The sequence below is a fragment of the Syngnathoides biaculeatus genome, chromosome 11 (genome assembly GCF_019802595.1).
Source record: "Syngnathoides biaculeatus isolate LvHL_M chromosome 11, ASM1980259v1, whole genome shotgun sequence".
In the NCBI taxonomy this organism is placed as follows: domain Eukaryota; kingdom Metazoa; phylum Chordata; class Actinopteri; order Syngnathiformes; family Syngnathidae; genus Syngnathoides; species Syngnathoides biaculeatus.
This window is the reverse complement of record NC_084650.1, coordinates 12,288,445-12,305,647: the sequence shown is the minus strand read 5'-3', so window position 1 is coordinate 12,305,647 and position 17,203 is coordinate 12,288,445. Positions and strand designations below refer to the sequence as shown.

General features: G+C 40.4%; 1 protein-coding gene across 3 annotated transcripts in view; it reads left to right on the top strand.

Annotated features, from left to right (window-relative positions):
• The window catches only part of arhgef6 (Rac/Cdc42 guanine nucleotide exchange factor (GEF) 6), a 32,566-nt gene that overhangs the window by 12,345 nt on the left and 3,018 nt on the right, over positions 1–17,203 (top strand). Inside the window, exons 4-21 of one of the 3 annotated variants that reach the window (XM_061835729.1) lie at positions 852–973; positions 1,142–1,352; positions 2,591–2,643; positions 3,124–3,218; positions 3,953–4,048; positions 4,226–4,348; positions 6,759–6,897; positions 6,990–7,049; positions 8,303–8,449; positions 10,282–10,368; positions 11,159–11,240; positions 11,377–11,492; positions 12,368–12,547; positions 13,424–13,444; positions 15,152–15,248; positions 16,207–16,293; positions 16,402–16,501; positions 16,845–16,899. In XM_061835729.1, the coding sequence (XP_061691713.1) occupies positions 852–973; positions 1,142–1,352; positions 2,591–2,643; positions 3,124–3,218; positions 3,953–4,048; positions 4,226–4,348; positions 6,759–6,897; positions 6,990–7,049; positions 8,303–8,449; positions 10,282–10,368; positions 11,159–11,240; positions 11,377–11,492; positions 12,368–12,547; positions 13,424–13,444; positions 15,152–15,248; positions 16,207–16,293; positions 16,402–16,501; positions 16,845–16,899 (1,871 nt within the window). Of the gene's footprint in view, positions 1–851; positions 974–1,141; positions 1,353–2,590; positions 2,644–3,123; positions 3,219–3,952; positions 4,049–4,225; positions 4,349–6,758; positions 6,898–6,989; positions 7,050–8,302; positions 8,450–10,281; positions 10,369–11,158; positions 11,241–11,376; positions 11,493–12,367; positions 12,548–13,423; positions 13,445–13,543; positions 15,088–15,151; positions 15,249–16,206; positions 16,294–16,401; positions 16,502–16,844; positions 16,900–17,203 lie in introns of those variants that run through there. The other 2 variants (XM_061835730.1, XM_061835731.1) reach the window with 2 other exon arrangements.

Below are 17,203 nucleotides of genomic sequence, written 5' to 3'. Positions count from 1 at the left end.
TTATGATCATCTATCCATCCATTATCTGAGCCGCTTGTCCTCACAAGGGTGATGGGAATCCTGGAGCTTATCCCAACGATATACGGGCACGAGTCTGGGTGTACCCTGGACTCGTTGCCAGGCAATTGCAGGACACATCGAGACACAGCCGCACTCTCAATCACACCTACGGGCAATTTAGAGTATCCAATTACAAGTAATGCATGTTTTGGGGATATCGGAGGAAACCGGAGCAGCCGCAGACACGGGGAGCACCGTATTTTCCGCACTGTAAGGCGCACCTTAAAGCCTTTAATTTTCTCAAAAGCCGACGGTGCACCTTATAATCGGGTGCGCCTTATATATGGATCAATATTGAGCCTTTAGTGCAGCTCCATCGAATGGATGCATCACGTTACCCCCGCCTCTACTGTAGTGTCTATTCTATGCACCTTATCATGCGGTGCGCCTTATATATGAAAAAAGTTTTAAAATAGGCCATTCATTGAAGGTGCGCCTTATAGTGCGGCAAATACAGTACATGCAAACTCTACACAGGCACAGCCAGGATTTGAACTTTGATCCTGAGAATTGTGAGGCAGATGCTCCAACAAGTTGCTTCACCGTGCTGCCCATTTATGATCATTGTTCCAAAATATGACATCCTGTGGTGTTTTCTGTCACTATGGTTTGATTTTTAAAGGTGCACCAATTATATGTTGGACTCTAAAGTCCAGGAATTCCGACATCGATGATATAATTACTTTTAGGTGTGTCAAGCAGACATTCTCACCCGATGCCAAGAGTTCTTGATGATCCAGTTTGAAAGCAAGAAAATGAGATAACTGAGGCTGCATATTGTGTGTCCACAGATAGTGTTGCAGAGAGGTCATGTCCGCAGTCCGGCACACAATCACTTAGTCAGTCAGCCTCCTCGCACACCACCTCCTCGACCAAATCCAAGGGCTCTCTGCGGAGACAGTCGAAATCTGTGGTTTGTTATGCATCCTCTCTTTTCTTCTCTTTCAAGCTCACATACACTACTCAGAAAACATATCCGGGCATGTCCGGCTTTTCATTAGAATTTCCCGACGAATCTAAAGTCACTCTCCAAGTGAACTTGATCGGACCGTCGCTAATATGTGACACACCCGCTTCGCAGGAGATGTCCGAAAATGGCAGCAGCGGCGGGCAGCAGCTTATGGTCAAGGCCCGCTTCAACTTCAAGCAGAACAACGAGGATGAGCTGTCGTTTGTCAAAGGCGACGTCATCGTCGTGACGCGGCAGGAAGAAGGCGGTTGGTGGGAGGGCAACCTCAACGGCAAGACGGGCTGGTTCCCCAGCAACTACGTGCGCGAGGTCAAGGCCTCCGGTGAGTGGCGCTCCACCATCATGGTTACATTGTCGTAAAAAAAAAAAAATCATCCATTCCTGATTTCATTGATTTCGAATGACACAAAGTCACAAGACGCTTGGTCAGGTTTGTGTATTGCGTATCAGGATTGTGTAAATCAAGGGTCCTCACGCTTTTTTGCCCCAAGATGGGGTGGGGGGGTTGCTGAGTGTATCGTCGCCACGATGTGTGCAGGGTGCGCATCGCAGCGACTGCTGAGGAGAAAGCAAGAGAGAGACAGTAAGCAGGAAGCCATCTTGCTAGAACCCGCCTTTATGTGGGCATGCGGAGTGACGCATGTCAGAAGAGGCCAGGATTGGACAAACCAAATGTCAATCAATCTACCCGCGCGATCTATTTATTGGCCACACCTGAATCAAGCGACAAGATGGATGATAAGATGATATTTTCCTTTTTGGGGCGTGGTCGCGAACTACCATAACTGCTTTGGCGATCGCCGAATTGGGCACCCATGGTGTAAATCAACGTCCTAACCCTACTCCTTTTATATAATCATGAAAAAAAAAAAACAAATCCAAATCTGATTAAACTGAAAAAATTTTAACAACTTTTTATAAAGTATAATTAAGTTGAAAGTAATTTCCATGTGCTGAGTTCAGATATAGACTCTTCTCCATGCTCATTTTGAATGTTTTTAATTACGTGTTGTCCAGTTCATTAAATGGCTGTTAAAAGCATATCAGGTTTTTTTTTTTCCTTTTCATTTCACTCGAGCTTATCTGAAACCTGATTGTAATTCAAAATGTAGCTTGCAACACAACACAAAAAAATTTTCTCGTAATTTAGAAAAACTTAAAGGTGGCACACCCATAAGTCCAGGTACCGCTGTAAAGACTTTTCACGGCACGCCACCAAATACAAATGTCACTAACTATTAAATACTGACATAATGATCATCTCGTTAGTCACAAATATACTTCAGGTGTAAATCTGGGCCTGTTTAAGATACGTAATATTCCAACGTATGAATAGCAACAAGTGGATACACAGCTCAATTGGACCGTCTCGCGTCAAGCAGAAGAGCGGTTAATTGTTTTGGTTGTCACGTTACGTCACTGCCGTAGATAGATGAGCAAAAACATGCATTCTAGTCAATAAATAATTTTCAGACCTGTCAATTAAATTTGATCGCCTGATCTAATGGTCGGGGAAGACTGCGTTACGGGTCACCTCATTGTCACTATCTTCCCCCACAGAGAAACCGGTGTCTCCTAAAGGAGCTCAGCTGACCAAAAGCTACTACAGTGTGGTGAGTAGAAAACATATTTACAGTTATTGGGGGAAAAAAAATATTGTACCACTCTTGTTTCTTCAATTTCTTGTTAATGTGAATGCCGAGTACCTCTAAAGCTATATTGTAGTACGTGAAGAATAAAATGAACATGACAAAAATGTACCTGATTCCATCATACGACCTATATGACATGCTTAAGGTGAATTGTTTTTCAAGTGATTTGGTTTATTAAGAAGAAAACCTTGGCTCATTTGCACCCATAACTCGGCTAACTTCTGTGACGTCTATTCAAGCAAACAATCTCACACATTGAACATATTTCTCTCAGACAAAAAAGCCTATGCCGCAGCTAATTCTGATTTTTTTTAAATTTAAAAAAAAAAAATGAAATTGGATGAACTATTTGAGTGAGAAATTAAAACAAATACAATAAGGATATTCAGAAACTGTTAAGGCATGAATCCAGACCAACCGTGTCCGTCGTGGTTCTTGCAGGTGGTGCAGGACATCTTGGAACACGAGCGAGAGTTTGTCAAAGAGCTCCAAACGCTGCTGAGTTGTTACCTCCGACCATTGCAAGCCACTGATAAGTAAGGAAGATGGCAAAGCCGCGAAGGCTTTTCCTCACCGGGCGCTACCATTCAAATATCAGAATTAAGCGGGCTCCAAAGCTGTGTTCAGTGATTTATTTATCCTCCCCCCCCCCCCCCCCCCCCTCTGAATGATAATAGGCAAGTTATTGAAAAAAATTAAACTACTGTTTTCTGTATATAGAGAATTATCAAACTTTGTATTGTTCAGTGTGATTGACAGTAAAAATTGACCTTTGCCTTTGGATGCCTTTTTGTTCAGTGTATTTTCCTGTTAAATCAGGGGTCTGAAACTGGCGGCCCGGGGGCCATTTGCGGCTCACAAGATATACTGTGGCCTCCACCTTAACATGAAAGATTGTTAGTGCGGCCCTCGGGTTGTACTGTATATTTTTACACTCTTACAATGTTGTGTACGGCGCTGATGAGCCTACCGATCAGGGTATTTGGCTCTCGGGTGTCTGACATCAACCGGGCTTGATAGAAGTAGAGAAACAATTTTCATTGAGTGAAATTTAAAGCAACGTTGCCATGGAGGGTTTTATGATAAGTTTTGCACTCAATTTGTTTTCACCAAGGCCCTTGCTTACCTTATTTTGTGTTTAAAAAAAAAAAATGAGAAATATATTTCGAGAAGATTGGATTTAAAAAAAAAAAAACATCTAATTAGCCTCAGCCAGATTTTGCCTCCACCGGCCCCAACTGTAATTTGTGTGTTCAATGTTTGTCTGCAGGGTGAGCAGCGCAGACAGCGCCACCTTGTGCGGAAACCTGGAAGAGATCCTCACCTTCCAGCAGGGCCTGTGTGTCTCCTTGGAGGAATGCACAAAGTAAGTCACCGCGTTTGAATGCTGTTTATTTTTGCGCGGGGACTACTGCTTACCTCATGACGCTTTACCTTCACTGATCACAAGATTTGTTTCATCTTTTCTTGTGGTTCTTGTGTTTTCTCTTCACTTTGCTCTCCCCGGTCACGCCGTTTGTCTGACTTTGACTTTGTCACGCAGAGTCCCAGAGGCCCAACAGCGGCTGGCCGGATGCTTTTTGAATGTGATGTGTCAGATCAAGTCTCTGTACCTGGCCTACTGCTCCAGTCACCCCTCAGCTGTCTGCATCCTCACCGATCACAGGTCAGTGACTGACATATTTTCTTATACACCATAAACATGTATTTTTCCCGGGAAAAAAACTCTTTTAAGTCTTTCCGGGCAGGGGCTGCAAATTTGCAACAGGTTTAATATAATCGAAAATTTTAAGTTTAAGTGTATCATTTTCTGAAAGTATCAAATTTTTCTCTCTGCAAATTTTTATTTGGTCCTGAGAGGGTTAAATTACATACATTTAAATCATGTAGATGCTTTTATCAAGTACATGTTATTATTTGTTCATTTTGGAAATCAGGAAAAGTATACCAAAAACCTTGCATAGTTGGTACGTCAGTGGTCCGAACTGGCTTGAGCATTATGTACACCCAAATAATAGCCTAAATCTGTACTATAATGTCTTCAGTGACAAACTAAAAATTAACAAAACGGTTTATTTTTCTTGTAGTACCCAGTACATTGGAACTGCACTAAATTGTACTGGCAACTATTTGTAATAGTTTTGCTCAACGTATTTCCAGATGAGCTCACGCTCAGCCAATTTCTCTTGTCTTGAGCTGTGAGCAAAAAATTGAGTTACAAGTGCCATTGGATGGCAGCAAACTTCCCGTCAGCTTTCAGTTTGGTAGTTAAGTTTTCCCCAATGTACTGTCAAACTAAACTGCAACCAGACAACTACACAGTGAATCAAAACACACAAACATTTCATAAAAGTCTGATCTTGTAATGCACACAATGCAAAATTCCTTCGATGGCCTAAATAAACTGGCTTCAGTGCTGGATAATTCAACCTTTAAGCAATAGATTATTTTTCAAAAATATTTTGGTTATGTAAAAAATAATAAACTAATATATTTGACCACAAACAGTGCAGCCACACATTCAGACAGACAATACTCAGAACTATAGTATTGTCTTCAAAAAATGAAAAATATTATCGAAGCCTATGAAATCAAGTACAGTAGTAGTGAAGTTCTTCTTCATGTAATATGCATGTCTGATTTCTGCTGGTCTCTGGCGGTCAAGTCATACACACCAGAAGGAGCACAATGTCAGAAGGCTTTGAAGCATGATGCACAAACTTTAATTGTTTTTAAATTTATATCAGAAGATGCATATGCATCTCATTGGATGGCGCAGGTGTACCAAAGGGTATGCATGACTGCAGTATGACTTTTAGCCACTAAGTGTCCTCAGAATCAGCTTTAATGGCCAAGTATGTAACAGCACACGAGGAATTTATCTCCTGCAGTCGGTGCCGGCCTTGTACGACATTCAGGACAAAGGACAAACAAGTACAAAGAAAAAAAAAAAGAGACAATCAGTTAATATGGACAATTCCTTATGAGAGTCACAGATGTGCAAGATGTTTTCATTGTAAAATAGTCGACGTAATAAACAGTATCGTTTCCACTAGTGGTGAAAGTTATGCCATCTTCAGGACTTGTATTCTGAGGTCACATTTGATCATTGAGTGCAAATTGAGAGGAATACATTTGGATGATTATCATTATATTGCTGTGGGTTGATTACACATATGTAATTTTTACAACATGGTACTATGCTGTGGAAATAAATATTTTTTCTAATTTACAGTAACCACATTTGAAATCCCATTATTAATAATTACTTGACAATTTTACCGTGATTTTGATTCATTTGGGAGCATCAACAAAATGATGCATTTTTTCCTCTACTCAACCGTTGTGGGAGAAAGAAACCTCAACGTAGTTTTTGTAATCTTTGCCAATTGTTTCGTTTTTGGAGGTGTTTGTAATATTGGTTACGCTCTTTTGCCACATGAAGGTAAAAAAAAAAAAAAGTGTTAAAAGTGAAGTTTTTCCATGAGCTCAAGTTTACTCATAGAAGAGATTGTATCAGTTAGATTAGTGACAAGATATTTCTGTGAAAGCTTTTCCAGTGAACGTTTTTGTGTTTCTAGGGCGTTGTGAAACATTTTCACCCCACAAAATACACGCGACATAGAAAACAGTAACTTAATTATGAAAAAATGTGTTTATTGACTTATTATGGAATTGTTTGCACATTTTTAAACTTTTCATTTGGCTTAAAAGCTTTCTGACATTTTCCGGTCAAACTACACCGAGGATAAGGAATTACAGAACGCTTAAGATCCACTTGCCACATGTGGCTTTCAATCACAATTGAGAATTGTTGGGATCCCATGGAAATGCTGAATATTGTTACCACGACAACCCGGGCACAGCTAAGACATGCGGCAAAAGGGAGCAGCCACTCAGTCTTGCCAACGTGGCGACAACGGAGCTATATTTAGCGATCTAGTGACTTTTTGTTGTTTTACTTGAGACCCTGAGAATAGATAGTTTATGTCCAGCCTGCGAATAAATTCATGAAAAAATGACATGACATTAAGACATCTGTCACCCTCCCTTGCCTTCCACCCGACCCCCAACAGCGAGGACCTTGACAAGTTCATGGAGAGTCAAGGAGCCAGCGTTCCGGGCATCCTGACGCTGACCACCAGCCTCAGCAAGCCCTTCATGAGGCTGGACAAATACCCCACCCTGCTGCAGGAGCTGGAGAGACACGTGGAGGTAGAGAATCGTCCGTATCATAAAAGGTAAATGAAATGTCTTGCTGCACTCTTGTCAAACTCCTGTTTGTTTTCTATCCTTACCCCACACAGGAAGCACACCCAGACTTCTCTGACATCGTCAAGGCAACAGCAGCATTTAGAACTTTAGTGGTGAGTGTGTAAGAGCAACAGCAGCTCTAATCTTAATTAATGCATGTTAAGGCATCACTTTAAGGACATTTCCGAACTGGCAAATGTCTCATAAAACAGACAAGACAAACACTCCAAAGTACGCTTGCTTCAGGCTGTTTGTCACTCTCCGTTGAAATTTACTGTAAAACTGACATGTAAAAACAAAAGGGAATTAAACATTGCGTCTTTCAACACTAGAAGACCAAAAGCTTCAGCTCGGTGTTAACATAAGGCCAAAAAATCCCGAGACAGGCTGATGGAAGTTAGCATCGTGGTAGTAGTACATTGCACAACTCTAAATTCGGATTTGGCTGTATATCGTGAAAACCTGAAAATGTTCACTTTAACCACTTCTATAAGGGATGGTTGAAAAATAACTTCATAATTTGAAATACTTGGCTTTTTTTTCTGTTTTTAGTATTTGTTCTTTATTGTCTGACAGTTGGCGGCATGGTGGTTCAGCTGGTTAAAGCGTTGGCCTTACACTGCTAAGGACCCGGGTTCAATCCCGGGCCCGCCCGCCTGTGCGGTGTTTGCATGTTCTCCCCGTGCCTGCGTGGGTTTCCTCCGGGCACTCCGATTTCCTCCCACGTCCCAAAAACATGCAACATTAATTGGACACTCTAAATTGCCCCAAGGTGTGATTGCAAGTGTGGCTGTTTGTCTCGATCTGCCCTGCGATTGGCTGGCAACCAGTTCAGGGTGTACCCCGTCTCCTGCCCGTTGACAGCTGGGATAGGCTCCAGCAGTCCCTGCGACCCTTGTGAGGATAAGTGGCAAAGGAAATGGATGGATGTGTATTACAATTTAATCTGGAATATGTGATTTGTTTAATTTTTTTGTCATTGTTTATTAATATACGACCTATTAAAAGAAATCGATATGAGATTAAAGCACTGAAAATGAGGTTTTGTTTCAAATTTGATAGGGCCACCATAATCGACTGACCACTTCGCAATTGATTTCGAGTTGGAACAAATTACAAATGTACATGTACTTTAAAATTGGGAGTTATGTTCCGATTACCCAGCCTGTCACTACGAAATATCCTTGATGCAATTAATACCTAACATTAAACCAATCAAGAAATAAGGTCCAGACACAGTTGATGTTGAAAGAAAAAGTGTTTTTCTTTGGCAAAAAAAAAAAAAAAAAGACTTTTGAAAGGTAGCGTATGTCTGGTTGTTTCCCCTCTTTCCCCCCAATGTACAGTATTTGTTTTTCTTCTCTAGACGCAGTGCCAGGACCTGCGAAAACGCAAGAACCTGGAACTGCAGATCCTGTCGGAACAGGTGCGCGGCTGGGACGGAGACGGCATGAAGACTCTGGGTCACGTGCTCTACATGTCCCAGGTTCACATGAGGACCGGATCCAGTGAAGTGAGTGACATCGTGAGGGCTGACCACGCGTTATCAAACAAAGTGCTTCAACATGAAGCGATAAAGACTTCCAAAATAATCTTTGTGTGCGACCTCACTAAACAGAAGACCACAAAAGAGCGACGTCATCCTTCTTGTGGCTTTTCTGTATCAGGGTCTGGTTTGGAGATGAAAGAAAAATGCAGATTTCGGTGTGAAACCCTCCACCAGTGATAATGTTTACATAATTTTCTTGAAGCATATTTGACTGTCAATTCACTCGCAAACCGAGCAAGCATTAGCTCAAGCATTGTACAGTAGTTCCAAGAATACAGTGAAGCATGACGATCGTGGGGGAGTGTTCCTGATGCACATGCTATCGAAAATGAAAATCCACATTGAATACAATTAAATAGCTTTTCCGCTCCCACAGGCTTTAAATCCATTTAAACTTGTTCAAACGATTCCCCCCAAAAGTAGTTTTTTAGTTCCTCTTACTCTTGCTTTTTGCCAGTGGCCATGTGGAGGTGGAAAATGGCGCCATAAATCTCAAGACTAGGTGCAATGGAGGACAAATATGTGAATGGATAGAAAGTTGCTCGTTATACACGGGTAGAAGACTTCTTGGGTTTGGTGGTCAGTTTTCGGTGTGCACGTTAGACCCGAGAGTGTGTTACGCATCACAAATTAATGCCATTATGCAAATGATATTTTTTTCAGATTTTCCAAAATAGTTGATACAAATGTCAGTCAGCATAATTTTTAAGTCCTCAACCATTGGAATATAATTAAAATGTATTTTTAAAAAGCCTCCCAAGGACATTTTTTTTCATTTGAAGAAATCAAAAACACATTTTAATCACTGTTCCAAATAGCTTGAAATAGTTATTAATGGATTGTCATGTAATGTGTTAGTGTATAATAAAGATATATATATATATAAAAAGAGAGAAAAGTTGGCAAGAATCAGCAAAGCTCTGTCTGACTTTTGCCGATTTGAAAAGGGCCAATATCAGCCGATCAATCAGTCAGGCCCTAATCTCATTTATGCTGCTAACTATTTCAATCAAATTTGATTGAATTCCGGCGGAGATTGGTGAGAGCGTCTGCCTGACAGTTCTGTGGAATGTGCATGTTCTGCCCGTGCCTATGTGGGTTTCCTCTGGGGAGTCCGGTTTCCTTCCACATTCCAAAAACATGCACGCTAGGTCCATCTTAGAAGGAATAGTTCCCCATTAATTAAATGTCTATTTGTTTGTTATACAGGGTGTCCATAAGGTCTCTTTACCATTTCAAAAAAATATTAAAAGTGCAATTGATTAGACATTTTATTCAGATTTGTTCTATTATATTTAGTGTTTATTAAAGTTTCTCAGTGCTCAACATGAATGTCATACCAGGCCGGCACCGACTGCTGGAAACATATTCCTTGTGTGTTTTTGTATCATTGGACATTAAAGCTGATTCTGATTGAAAACTCAAAATTGCCCGTAGGAGCTAATGATTGTTTATATTTTTGGCTGGCAACCACTTCAGGGAGTACCCTGGCTCCTGCCCGAAGATAGCTGGGATAGGCTCCAGCATTCACGTGACCCTTGTGCGGATAAGCAGTTCAGAGTTAAATCTGGACATGCCTCTTCTTCTTCTTTTTCCTTTCGGCTTGTCCCGCTAGGGGTCGCCACAGCGTGTCATCTTAGATAACGCATATTTGTTTGGCACAGTTTTAGGCTGTTTATACTTACAAAAAAAAAAAAAAAAAAAACCCAAACACAGTCATTCATACATTACACGATGGTTGCCATGTTTGTGCCATTGTGAGCATTCGTGCCATAATGCTAGTGTGTCTTTTCCAGGACAAAGACGAACGCTATCTCATGCTTTTCCCCAACATGCTCGTGATGCTCTCCAGCAGTCCGAGGATGAGTGGCTTCATTTATCAGGCAAGTCGCTATGACGCGTGATCTGCTCCTACAAAATCCATACCTAAGATTTTTTGACATCTTTGCAGTTTACCGATTTTAATGCACAAGGAAATAAACGGCGTAAAGCTTGCAAAAAATCGGAAATCACTGACAGTTTGATGCAGTATTTGTCAATTAAGTACAAGCCCACTTCATTATTGGTACTCACACACCCAACCAGCTGAACTGCAAGACGGAATTTCTGAATTTTAACCGACCGAGTCTCAGCCGTTGCCAAGCCATACAAATACATACGTATATTTATTTTATTTTATTTTTAACCACAATACTGACTGCAATCCAAATTTGTCTTGACAGCGGAAGATATAGCGAAGCTTGCGCTCAAAGAATGCCACTTTGTTTTTGTGTGTGACTGCGAAGCTAAAACCTTGAATCAAAGTTACGTGCTCCGATGTGTGAAATTGATTTGCCGTTTAAAATCTTTTGGAAGTTTTTCTATTAATTTTTTTATTGTAGTGAATTTATTTATGTAAATATGCTTTACTACTGACACGGTCTGAAAATGTTTTTACTTGTTTTGAACCTCGGGTGCACAATAATTCTAACGTTTTAAAAATCATGTTGAAACGCTAATTCAAAAACAAAAAACTTAAATAACACAATTTGAATGTGAGCTCTTTTTTCTTCTTAAAGTATTGGATCAGGACTATTGTCACATACACATAATAAAGTGACATGTGCTCATGGGCAAAAAAATATGTGCTTAACCGTGATTTAAAATCTCATATTTTTCTTTTTATCACTTTAGGGACGGCTGCCTCTAGCGGGGACCACTGTGACGAGACTCGTGGAGGATGCGGATAATGCCCACTATGCCTTTGACATCACAGGTTTGTATATTGCCGTGCTGGAGCTATTTTCGATTGCTTTCTTTGCCACTTCTACAAAAGACAGAGGCATTCCCAGAAGTGGATGTGGCCTCTTTCAACTCTTGGTGGTAAACGTGTGTGGGCGTGTGTTCCGCAGGAAGCACGATGGAGCGCGTGACGGTGTTTTGTAGCGGTGCCCAGGAGCTGCAGGAATGGCTCGAGCATCTGCAACCGTTTAGTAAAGGAAGCAGTCCAGCAGGCACCATCTTGAGGGTTTGTGCTTGAGAAACCGTTCGGCCGGTCATTGATTAGTAAAAAGCATTCAAACACACAAATACAAAATGAAAAAAAAACTTGCAAGAAACATGGAGTAGGTGCTCATACAGTATGACCGCAGTTCCAGAAGGCGGTTCAAGAAGTGATTTGTTTGAAAACCGAATCGATATTTCTCATTGCAATCAATTGAAAAAGAAATAATGCGTTCCAAGCCTAAAGAATTGGGGATTTTAAAGCATTTTTTTTCTTAGCTTTTCCTGATAATAAACTGCATAGTAGAAATACATATATAGTTGAAATACTTTACATAATAAAATAATTTAAGAAATGTGTTTATTTTTTGCTTGAAATGTATGCTTTAGTAGTAGAGTGGGCTAGTCTGGGAGTACATTACTGTATCTGTAGCGACTTGGCCCCCAGCATGTAAACTTTTTTGTATTAACAAAAGTGCAGAATAACTTAGTGAGGGCAAAAAAAGCAAAAAACTAAAAAGCATCGGAAATGGCTGACCAGTACACGTGTGTGTGTGCGTCTATGTAAGTATAAGAGATCTTTCTTTTAATTATTGTAAAAAGAGTTTTTCATTAAATTCTTATTTATGATTTATATTTAACAATACAATGCTATTTTTTGTTGGGAAAAACATTTGACAAAAATGTATTTTTGGAGAGCTTTTATGCTTTTTATATATAACCATATAAAGTACTGTATGAGTCCATTTTGTAAGAAGTGATATTCGGAACGTGCATTCAAAATATCACCAGGTAGCACAAATTGCATCCCACACAAAACTTAAGCATAGAATATGAAAAACTTTCATTGAGTGTACTTTAGTACTTCACTTTTTTTGTGCGTTTGTTTCTTCTATCCAGACTGTGGAGGGCAAGCCTCTTAGCATGGTGGGCACCCCTACCCACTTGTCCCACCTTGGCAGTTTGAGCGCCCTCAGCCGCGGGCCTCTGGAACCGCCAAAGATGAGCAAGCCCTGGTCACTCAGCTGTCTGCGCCCGGCGCCTCCCCTCAAACCTTCGGCCGCGCTGGGTTACAAAGAGGTAAGAGAAACCTTTCGTGCTCCCAGGCCGTGTTTGATTTTTAAAACGGACTGATGGCCCACGCCATAAAATAACTTTTGCTCATTTTTAAACTCTTTACTTCTAATCAGGTAAAAAAAAAAAAAAAAAAAATGAATAAAAGGTTTGGTAAGACAACAATAAATGTGCTTTGTTTTTATCATTTAATATTCCAAAAATATATATTTATTTTGAGATGAAGGAAAGTAGCTGAGCAGCACTCCCGCAACTCTTGTGTGGATAAGCGGCTTGGAAAATGGAATGAATAAAAATGATTAAAGCAGTTTTCAGTTCAAATTACATTTATTGGCCAAGTATGTTGCAAGACATGCGAGGAATTTGTCTCCTTCACCCAACTAATTTTGAGAGGAAAAAGTGCTACGTTGTTTATTTTAATATTAAAATGGTGCTCACTCGCGTTTCAGTTTTATTTATGATTAATATAAAAAGTTTACTCATGAATTATTGAGTAAAATGTTGACTAGGGGCCATTGAGTATAGATTTGTCATTTTTGCATTTTCATTTTTTTTTTAATTCTTAAGTTTCGATCTGTTCTTTTTCACAGCATTCACAAAAACTGTATTTCTTTCGCATGTTGTACTTCTACTTGCACGACTGCCGTCCGTGAATCAAACGTCTGTCAAACAAACCGAATCGGGATGAATCCACGATTGGCACGTTTTTGTCCCAGAATGCATTTCCCTTCTCTCCATCTCGTCAGCACCGTAAACAATTCGGCCCAATAATGTGGAGTGTTTCTGTGGCGTGCAAATGTTGACACTAATAACTCTGCGCTGCACTTTCTCCCGTCATATTTATACACACTTCTTCTCTTTCTCCACTCTTGTCTGCTGTAGAGGATGTCTTATATCATGAAGGTAAGGTTAGATTCCTGTGTCTGTGTACGTGTGAATTTGTGGGGTGTTGTGTTTGTACTCCCCAGCGTTGAACTGACATCGCTCCTCCTCCTCCTTCAGCGTGGTTTCTTGTGAAAGCCTGCATGTCTGCTGTGTTACTTCCTGCACCAACATGCCCTCGCCCATTCAAGAGCAGAAGCTCCACCTTTTGGTTGCAGTTACAAGCGAGAGAGTCTTGAGGGGAAAACACAGAAAGCATTTGAATTACAATCACATTTATGAATGTATTAAAACACAGAATTTGTGTGCGACGGGAAAGAATTTATAACAGCACTATCAGGGATCTATTCTTTATCCTCGGTGTAAAATGACTACAGTTGATGGCAGACGTTTACATACACTGGGCATAAACCCATTTCATTTTTTGTTTCACTGTCTGAAGTCGAATCAGACTAAACCTCTCCTGCTTCTGGTCAATCAGCATCACCAAAATTATTCGATTTTTTTTTTTTATTTTTTTTTTTTTTTTTAAATGCCACGATGATGTGAGAGAGACTTTAATTCACGGGCTTCTGGGGATGTATTACCGTAATTCCCGGCCTCCGGAGCGCACCTGGTTATAAGCCTCACCGAGTAGATTCGTAAAGGAAATACCATTTGGTACATACATACGCCGCAGCTGTGTAAAATCCGCAAGTGCCCACATTGAAACGCGAGATATTTACAAAGAATGGTATGTAGAAAGAGTTTAACGCTCGCGCTAACTGGGCCGATTAAAATAAAGCTTACCGGTAAATATCACTGAGACACGCCAGCAACACGACAGTAACACGCTAGCGCAGCGCTAACAGGGCCAGACCGGTAAAAGTCACTTCCTAGGCACAGATATTCCACCGGTCTCATTCTTACCTTTTCCGCGGCCGTTAGAAAAAAATGCACATATTAGCCACATCGCCGCATAAACCGCAGGGTTAAAATGATGTGAAAAAAAGTCGCAGCTTGTAGGGCGGAAATTACGGTAAATTCTACGCCTCGAACAAACTCAAATGAAATCAAGCCAGGAATTCAGAGAGAATCGTGGAGCTCCACAAGTCTGGCTCATCCTTGGGTGCAATTTCCACATTAATCGGTTGTCCCACAATGGGCAGTAAAGTATTAAATCTTGATGCACAGTTTTGACTTTTTTAATTTCTGTTTAATTATACTATTATTGTATGAATTTTGATAAAAGTACTATACTGTCGAATGCTTTTTCCTTAAAAAAGAAAAAAAGTACATGATTTTTATAGGTGGGTGAAATAATGTTATTTCCCTTTTTTTTTCAACAGGGAAAGATGAGTTGAGATACAAGGGATCGTGGAGTTATCAGTAACTACAATTGTTCAGACAAACTTTCAAACAAAACGAGCGGTTTCAATATGTTACTCCCACTTACTTCCCATTGCTAATATTTCGTTCATCGTAATGCTTTTGTGTTTAATTTTTTTTCTCCACGGACTCGGAAATGCGGAGATGATTTTGCTACAAGCGCGTTTTCGCTACAGAAAAAGGGTTTTATCGCGGTGTTGTATCCCTGCCCGCTTTGGTCACAGCTGTCGCCATGTGCTTGCTGCGTTGTTGTCCTTTAAGTCCCTACGAGCTTGCGCATCGATTTGGTTGGTGTCTTCGGCTTCATTTCTCGGGAGCGTAACGAGAGAGTCACCGACTTTCCTCCATTTGTTCGTGCAGGACTCCAGCAAGAGCCCACGGCCCATGAAGAAGTTCCTGCCCGGAAACAGGAAGAAGGAAAGGAAGACTTCGGATGATGAGTTTCACACTAGGAGAAGTAAGAACTACTAACTCTCAGTGGGGGTGGGGAAAAAGGCCAAAGTTTACATTCTTAATCATTTTCCTTGTAGTAATATTGAAAACTGAATAGACACAGTCAGCCTTCGTCAGTGTTACAAAATGTGGGGTTTGAATCTCAGCTTCTTCCTCGGTTGAGTTTTTACATTTGGTGGATTTTTTTTTTTTCCTATGTCGATGTACATATGGTGCATAGAGACACCTGTCACCGCCCTGAAGTATAATGTGCACCCCCAAAGTTGACCTAAAAAAAAAAAAAAAAAAATCAGGAAAACCCTTCTACCAATGTACAACGCGCACCACTAATTTGCTGCTATCCGTATGATCAAAATATTAGGAATGATCTTTTTTTTTTTATTATTTTGCTAGGTTTGTATTTTTAATGTTTGTACTTGTATCGTTTTTAAAAAGTCATCATTGTCGTTTCTGATTTGGTGCAGTAGTAACAAATATGTTGCGCTAATGATCGTAAAATGCAACCCCCCCCCGAGGTGGTCAGAGTTCAGTTTGGTGGCGCACATTACCGTAATTCATATAAATATGTAACATAAGACATCAAATATATCGAAATGTATATGTATACTTTTTTTTTAACCACTCTATGTACCTGTATACGACTATGCAATGTGATTCTATTTTTTTTATTTTTCATTCATACCTAATTACATTGTGCTCTCTTGACTTTTTGAAGAGATTTTTGGAAAAAATTGCGCATTATTTCCGAGAAATTACAGTAACTGAGAAATGAAGGAGACCACTGGTGACCGGTGTGGATAACTTGAAATTTTTTTCCTCAATTTCCCCCCTATTACCAATAATTTACCAGCTTCCTGATGTTTGTTTTTTTTTTGTTTGGTTTTTTTTTGTTTTGTTTTGGTAACAAACTGGTTAAAAGTATATCGTGTAGTTGGCCGAGCTAATCAAAGAATTGTGTTCAGGCACAGTGGCTCTGGAAGAGGATGCTCAGATCCTGAGGGTGATCGAGGCCTACTGCACGGGAGCGAGCATGCACTCCACCACCACACGTTTGTATTCACTTCCAATCACTTCATTTTTTTTTTTTTTTGGGGGGCATGGACATCTGCTGCCTCACATTGGTGTGAACCACATCGCGTTTGTGTACGTGTGTGTAGCTGTGCGGAAAGAATGCGTGCCTCAGGTGCTCCTTCCCGAGGAAGAGAAAATCATTGTGGAGGAGATGAAGAGCAACGGGCAGACGGTCATTGAGGAGAAGTAAGCACGTGCCAATCACAGCACATCAACCGACTTTTATTTAGCGATCTTTATCTCGGTATCCGTCTCTGCCTGCCTCTCGCTTTCACTCTGTCTGTCTTTCACTTTATTTCTATCTCTTCTCACATTTCTATCGTCTCCATCTTGCTCGTGATCTTTATCGCTTTATTGCTCTGTTTTCTAGTGATCTCTCTCTCTCTCTCTCGCATTCTCTCTCTTGCTCTATCCCTCTTTCTGATTTGATTTTTATGCTTTATCTCTACCCTAATATTATTATTAGTAGCAATACTATCCCCACTCATAATTGATACAATGATTATTTTTTTCGTTCTTTCTCTTCCAGGAGTCTGGTTGACGCGGTGTATGCTTTAAAGGATGAGGTCCACGAACTGAAAAAGGTATTATATTATGACTTTTGTAATTGTTTTGAGTTGCAAGCGTGGTCAGGAAAAGACGTCAGCCAATCTTCTCTCTAAACTGCGCCCATGCGCAATTGTGCACCGCTGATGCAGTCTCTTCGCAGATATTCTGCGGTGCACGCAAAAAAAAATAAATAAATCAATGCAAATTGAAAGTATAACATCCAGCTATTCAGTATGTGGCATTTTGCAATGTGATTCAATGAATGAGGGAGGACTGGTTGTTACATCCAACAGCACAATTCACATACGTACTGTAAAAAAATGAAAAGAAGAAGCCACT